We start from the raw sequence: 7,715 nt of genomic DNA on the forward strand, positions 1-7,715 counted from the left end.
ACTGGCGACAGGAAGGGCATCCGGCCAGTAAACATTCAGCTCTATTCGGTTGCCCAGACTCCACCCCGCAATGGATTATGGGGTCATTAAAAGAAGGTGATAAGAATGGTTTCCTGCAAGATTGTCCTTCAGAGGGCAAACTTGGCAATGTCTCTCTTTGGACCAATTCTATATTGACCCCCAAGGCCAAGGACGGGAAGCCATTGCTGATGTGGCCTAACCAATGTTTCTCTCTCTTTCTTTGCATAGCCCTGGCCAGTGGTGGAAGCCTGCCAATTACCAGCCTTGATGCCAGTGGTAACTTAGTCTTGGGTACCACTGCAGGCACAACTGGAAGCCAGAGCATCGTGACCTCGCCGCTCTTCCTCAACCACGCGGGCCTGCCTTTGCTGAGTGCTGCCCCCGGAGGCGTGGGGCTGGTGTCAGCAGCTGCTGCCGTGGCTGCTTCTATGCCTAGCAAGTCCCCTACCCTGACTTCCTCCTCCTCCTCTTCCTCTTCCTCCTCCTCTTGTTCCTCATGCAGCTCCTCCAGTGACATGGTGCAGACAATGGGGCAAGCTGGAACTGGATCCGCCGAACCGGATGCCAAGACGGAGTGAGGACTCAGGAGCATCCACGCTGCCTTTTCTGACATGGCGGGGGTAGCCAGGAGTGGACGTACAAACCGACACATGAAACCAAAAAAAAACAACAACCAAAAACCAAACCAAAACAAAAAACCCAAGCAAACCAAAATCACCAAAACCAAACATAGAAATGTCAGCAACAGCCAAACGAAAAAAAACAAAAAAAAAACCAAAACCAAAAAATAAGCAAACAAGCAAAGCAAAAAGGGGAAAAAAAGGAAGAAACCAAAAAAAAAAAAAGTTCCCCAAACCTTTGGCATTCATTTGTTTTTCCCCTCTGCAAAAGGTGACAGTCGATGGTCTGTTTGGTTTTTTTAATGATTTATGTTTTTTTTTCTCATCTGCTCGTTTCCTGGACAGTATCAGAAAGGAAACCAATAAATGGGGATATTTTTTTTGTAAAAAAAAAAAGAAAAAAGAAAAAAATACTTTTAAAAGAACCTTTAAAAATCCTTAAGGGGAATACAGATCTCACACCAAAAATCACCAGTTCTAGCTTCACCCAAAGCTTTTTACAAACTTTTCTATCTTCAGTGTCTGGTCGAATGTCTTTCAAAATGCTTTTATTTATTCTTATTTATTCTTTCTCTTTTCCTTGGATCCAGAAAGAGTTTGGGCAGGAAAAGAATGGATTGATTTAATTTCAGGATCTTCCTATAAATATTTTCTTTATTTTTTAAATGATTAACAAATGTTTCTGGTTTTTTTTTTTTTTTTTTTTTGCTCTCTCTCTTTTTTTTTAATGAAACAAATAAGAAGCTTTATACAAATAGGGGGATTCTTATAAGAAATGAAGGCTAGGATTTTCAAAGGCAATAATGAAAATCAGACACCGGGTTCCCATTCTGGAAACTGGTTTCTTGATTGATGTCCTGCAATGAGTTGTTTTTTAAATTATTTCTGCTGCATCTTGTTTGCAAAGAGGTTATTTGATTAATCAGCCCTGGGATAGGCTCCACTAAAGGAGTTTGTGATCACAAAATTCAGATTACTTGCCAGCCAAAATCTATATTAGTTCTCTGGGGCTTGAAGCAAGAAAGAGGTGGGGAACCATTTTAAAAAAAAATTCTTTGTTGAAGTCCCTTTTGAGATACATTGCAGGCATTTGATGCATCAAAACCCAGATATTTGCAATGCCTGTTTCTGTGTCTCTCAAAGACTTCCCTCCTACAATAAGAATGAAGGAGTTCCGTCCGGCTGGAATTACTTTATTACTATTAGCAGGGCTACTCAGAGGGTCTATAATGTAAGTACTTTTTGCAGGACAAGAGGCATTATTGAAAGTCACAGTCTTCAAATTTTTAAGGATGGGCAGCACTAAACCTTTGCTTTTTTTCTATCAGCTTGAACCTTTTCTTTGCCAGCTTTAATTTTCTATTGAGCTTAGCTAAAAAAATGTTTTTAATTGGTTTTGCCTGGGGTTAGTATCAGGGGTTATTTTTTTGAAAACAGGGGATGTGTGGTTTTTTATTTTTATTGTTATTATTATTTTTATAGCTGTGTTCTGAAAAAAAAATACTCATATTCCAGTGCCTGACAAAAACCAAAACAAAAAAAAATTTCAGCATTCTTTACATTTTTCAGAAAAAAAACCAAAAATTGATAGACATCACTACAGAAAACAACCAAATGAAGACCACTGGGGAATATAAATAAAAGCAAAGACAAAAGAGGGATAAAAAAAAAATTCTTCTCAGAAAGTGGGTATCACAGAGACTCGGAGGCGAGAGAAACTTTTAACCAAAAAGAACCAACCAAGCAAACAAAAGAAGCTAAAAGAAATAACCACAAAAAAACTTTTAAATGAAGAAGAAAGGATGAAAATGTGTGGGAATAAAGGGGACATCTTTACTTTCTCTGGTTAAGACAAAATGGCTCAACCGTCTTTCTCTGTCCTGAAAAAAAAAATACCTCATGGAAAGTTGTGTTGAGAAGCCAAAATTTTATAAATGGCAAAGAGACAAATAAATAAGTAAACCAAATCAACTGAAGTGGGGAGGGCAAGATCAGAAGATTCTGTAACTTTCTCCCGGAAGTCTGGAAAGCTTTAAAAATGGCTTCTCAAAACACTTACTTTGTTTTGTTTTGTTTTTAAACTTTTTTTTGTACATTTCTTTTCTTGGTCTTCTTTGTTTTCGTTTTAACTGGATGGTTTGGGATATATATTTTTTTTAATACGTTGGGTGGGTTAATTGATGTTTTGGGGGCTCTTTGAATGTCTGTCTTTTATTTTCAACTCCTGCGAACCAAAGTTTTGCTGTTGCAGAGAAGGAAGTTAGCCATGGCATACTGCGATCTGGTAGAAAACAAAAACCAAACAAAAAGGACAGAGTAAAAAAAAAAGATAAACAAGCAAACAAAAAAAAAAGTACTTTGAAACCTTTCGTAAAGGACAGAAACAAAAAACCCTCAACCTCATTTTATCTCCTGCTTTTGCTGTGCTCTAACGTTCAGGTGGGTTTGAGATAACAAAAGAGAAAAAAATACTGTGAAACTTTCCAAAACAAACAAATCAACAACAAACAAACAAACAAAACCCAGGAAACACCTAGTTTAAAAGACTGACTTGAAAAAAAAAAGAAAAGTTTTCATCCCATTCTGTGCGTGAGTGAGAGAGAACCGCCAAGTATTTATTCAGCCCTTTTAAGATTTCAGTTATGGTATAATGGTGGACATCTGGGGAAAAAAAGAAACATTGGAGAGAAATATTTCTCTCATTTTCTCTCTCTTTCTCTCTCTCTCTCTCTCATGTGCTACTGAACGTGTTTCTAGGTGGAATGTAACTGTTTTAGTGATCTTTGTTATTTTTCTTTCATTTTTACTTTTTGGGGGGTATCTATTTTTTTTTAATAGAGAATATTCTATGTTCCGCTTTATCGCTTCTTACTGTATTAAGAAAAAAGACAAAAAACAAACGCTAAAGGTTTGCAACAAAAAAAAGATAAAAAGGGAAAAAAACGAAACAAAAAACAAACAAAAAAAATACCAAAAACCAAAATGTGTTTTTTTATTTTAAAAAAAGAATTGATTCTAGACCAAAAATGACCCTATCTCCATGCATGGAGCTGAGTGGTGGTTGAACGGGCGTGGAGGGAAAATCCGTCAAGATTTTATAGGGCAAGTAAGGATGTTGGGAAGTAGGTTAGGTTGCTGTCAACCTGGAGACGAGTGGGAGCAGCAGCTTTTTCAGAAAGACGAAAAAGGTTAGAAAAAAAAGAGGGTGGCTGGTAATCGCTCCCTCTTTGGCCTTCAAAAACCAGCCAAATGTTTGACCAGAGTGGGACAGAAGAAAATATACACAAGCAGGTTGTAGATATGATGCCTCTTTTTAAGGTTGTCTGGCTTTAGCTTTAGGAAAGGAGATGTGGGAGGCATCACTGTCTCCCCTACCAAATTGGTGATTTTTTTGGTGACTTTTGCTATAGGGATGGTTGAGGTTGATGGATCCAGAGAAAGACGGCCTGGTCTTTAGTTTTAAATTGGCCGATGATTTTTATTGGTAGGTCAAAGTCCATAACCAATTATACCTCTCTCTAGTCCACATACTTCTTCAATTGGCTGGTTTATTAAAAAAAAAAAGATGCTTGAAAAATAGCTGCATCTCTTTGTTCTGCTGAGCTCCCCTCCACACTCCTAGGAGTTTTAGAGCGAGGAAGGAAATAAAGTAAAAACCAAAGCTGTCAAACCAAATATTTGCTCACATGCCTCCGTGCCAGTGCCCGTCCCAGGGTTGGGGGGAGGGCACGAGGGAGGGAGACAGGCTAGCCACCCCCTCCCTCTCCTTACAGTGCCAAGACATCCACCACAAGGCTCTTTGGAGATAGCCCGCCATATACCTCATATACTTTAATGATAAACCAAATAGAAAAGCTTTATTAAGGGTGTGTGCCGTGCAGGTCTGTTTGGGGGCGGTGGGGGATCAGGTGCAGCATTCCTCTCACCCTATCGGGGGAAATCAGGAGGACAGCCCAGGTCCAGTGAAATCTGATCTGTTCAGTTAAGCTTCTATCTATCAACCTGGAAAAGGACAACGTGGCTAAGATGGAACCATGACAAGGACTGAAGACTGCGTCCACGAAGACGTGAAAATGGGGAAGGAAAAAAAAAAGACACACTAGGGGCTGGACATTGCTCTGTGGGCCTCGCTTCCCCGATGTAACTGGCACTTCGTACATCAGGGTGAAATTGGAGGATAGCTGGAATTCAGCTGTGATGCAAGAGCATTTTTGTATCAAAGAAAGTTGGAGCTGGGCTTTCTGTTTCTCGTTGGACACGAATCTCCTTTAGAAACCTTGACTGGGACCATGTTCAGGTCTAATGGAAGGTCTTCTGCCTTCCATGAACTGGCTTCTCCAGGTTGCTCTCTATCAAACTCTGATCGGTGTGGAGGTTAATGTGAAAAAAGGGAATCTTGTTTATATGCCCAGGAGGGTCAGTCAGTTTGATAGCCCTAGAGGAGTGGATCAAATGGGCTGGCTTTTTGCATGAAGGATGCTGTACTAGAACCCAGTTTCTTGCCGACACCACCCCAACATGACTGGCCTGTTGCTGTAGCCGACCTGGGAGCAGTGGGAAAATCGTGTGATAACTTTGCCAAAGGTAGTTAGTTCCTAGTATTCATTTTTTTTTTAAATTTTTAATCTTCCGGGGTCTGATCCTGTCTTGTTAATTTATTTGTAACTGTGGGGCTTAGAAGTGACTTGAAAAAAAAATAATGATGATGATAATGTAACAAATATTCTGAGTGCTTTTTTAATTTGTTCTTTCATTTGGTTCTGTCGTGGTTTTGTGTTTTTTTTTCCCTGTCTTTTTTTAAAATTAAAAACAAAAACAAAATAAAAATCTTGCAACCAAAGATGAGTTGGAAAGAAGTTGAGAATCTGTTATGGTGACTCATTCATGGCACAGAACTTGCAGATCACAGGAGGAAAGAAAAAAATTGTGGATCAGCAACTTGGCACCTGAAAAAAGTGTTCTGCCCACGGATGCGTCTTCACCTCCCAGTTAGGCTCCAAAGGTATTACTGGAAGAGAAAGTGATCTACAGACGATTGCTTTGTTTGCCTTCTAATATAAGGGTACAGGTAGTCCTTGACTTATAACCATAATTGACACCGATGCTAAGCAAGGTGATTGTTAAGTTGTGCCTGATTTCACAATCTTTTTTTTTTGCTATGCAGCAAATCATTCAAAGCACACAGTCATTAAATGAATCTGGAGGCCCCACCGATCACTTTGCTTTTCAGATAGTGAAGCAAATAGTGCAACTGTCATAAATCCATGCCAGTTGCCAAGGGTCTGAATTTTGATCATGAGGATGTAATGGTTGTAAGTATGAGGACTGGGCACCTCTCTTCTTCAGTGCTGTCATAACTGAACAGTCTCTAAGTGAATGGTTGTAAGTCAAGGATTACCTGCATATATTGTGATTTATCACTTCCACTACTGTGACGGATCTTTTTATGAGAACAACAGTGCTTACATAACGTCTCTGTATTCCAAATGGGGTCACTCATCCAAAACTGTTCTGGACAGTTCTAAAAGACCAAAAGTATTGGCGGGAGGGAAAGGCTGCCAATCTTACCATTGACTTCGGACGTTCTCGGTTGCTATGCTTCTCTACCCGAATGTTCGCATATTAAGCCATTCAGCACTTTACCCCAACCCTTTGCGTGATGTTTCTGTCCTTTTTTTGCTGAAAAACCAAAAGAGGGTAGGAAGTGGAGCTGATAGGAAGTGAGGCTGACTTGGCACTCCTGTATTGAGTGCCTGGAAAGAGAAGGCTCTTTGGCTATTCTGAGTTCCTGCAACAGCTGTAGTGGGAGGAGGGTGGACTTTAGTAGAAGGGGGCCTCAGCATTTTGGATATAACAGCGGTGGTTTTGTAGAAGTGCCTAGAGAGAGAATTTAAAATTTTAGAAGGACAGCTGTTGGCAATGAAAGAAAACAGCGATAGAAATAAAGTTATGGTTATTGTTCCAGATACTTCAGATTGGATCTGAAGCTTTGAAAATGTGTCCTTTTATACTTAAAAGCAGACCTAATTATTTCTCTAAATCTATACCAAATTCTATACCCAGGTCAAATTTCCATTTTGGCATATGATGCCATTTTGGTGTATGACAAATTCAAAAGTTTTTTAACAAGCATACAAATGTCATTTTAACTGTTCTGCAGGACTCCCTAAACAGGTTTTGTAGTTCACCATCTCACCCCGTTCTAAATTGTCATAAATTAGATATCCTGGTTTCTGAAAACCCAAATTGTGGTTGCTGGGTTTTATACGTATATTGTAGACAGTTCCCATTAGCCATACAATTTGTTTAAAGAACTGGGAGTGTTAAATAATCCAGTTTTGTGTAGTGGTTAAAGGCATCAGGCTAGAAACCAGGAGACTGTTGAGTTCTAGTCCTGTCTTAAGCAAATACCAGCTGGGTGACCTGCAGCCAGTAACCCTCTCTCAGCCCTAGGAAGGAGGCAATGGCTAACCAGTTCCAAAAAATCTTGTCTGGAAAACCAGCCAGGAGTCAAAACTCCCGTACATGTGCACTACTTGTGCCCTTATATTAACAGGTTTTTTTTAAAAAAAATGTCCCTTATGCAAGTGTACAGAGCATAGACATTTTTTCTGTTTCTTGTTATAGGAAAGATTGTGCTGAACAATCATCTTTTCAATCCCACATCTAACTCTAGCTGCAGTTTCAGTGGTTTCCAGGGCTCCGTCTGACCTTTGAGGGCATAACAAAAGCTTTCATATTATTCCTGACCTACCATCTTTTTGGTCACTTGCCTTTTAAAGAAAAACCCAGTTAGTGACTCTGCTACATCTTTACATGGCAGTATTTTATAAGCTTTCTGCGTTTTTTTTTAAAAAAAGACTTATCTTTACAGTAAGCTCCAATTGTAGCATTGGCATTTGTAGCATGAATTAAAGTCCTACCAAGGATTAGTCTGTGTTTAATTTGAAAAGTTTCTTCTTTAGATAGCTATCCTTTTTCTTGTTTTATTGCTTAGGTGGAGATTAGCAATTCATTGTTTATCAATTAGTCAATTTCTCTTTCCTGCTGAGGGTTGGGGATTAATAACTGGCT

General features: G+C 39.3%; 1 protein-coding gene across 1 annotated transcript in view; it reads left to right on the forward strand.

Moving 5' to 3' along the window:
• POU2F2 (POU class 2 homeobox 2) overlaps window positions 1-5,483 on the forward strand; it is a 66,078-nt gene extending 60,595 nt beyond the window's left edge. The window contains 1 exon segment of the mRNA XM_087971128.1: window positions 250-5,483. Within this exon segment, the coding sequence (XP_087827254.1) occupies window positions 250-599 (350 nt within the window). The 3' untranslated portion in view covers window positions 600-5,483.
• The last annotated feature ends 2,232 nt before the right edge of the window (window positions 5,484-7,715 follow it).

This window comes from Notechis scutatus, chromosome 8 (genome assembly GCF_049901735.1).
Source record: "Notechis scutatus isolate UNSWTSFEM ecotype Mainland chromosome 8, rNotScu1.2, whole genome shotgun sequence".
Taxonomy (NCBI): Eukaryota; Metazoa; Chordata; class Lepidosauria; order Squamata; family Elapidae; genus Notechis; species Notechis scutatus.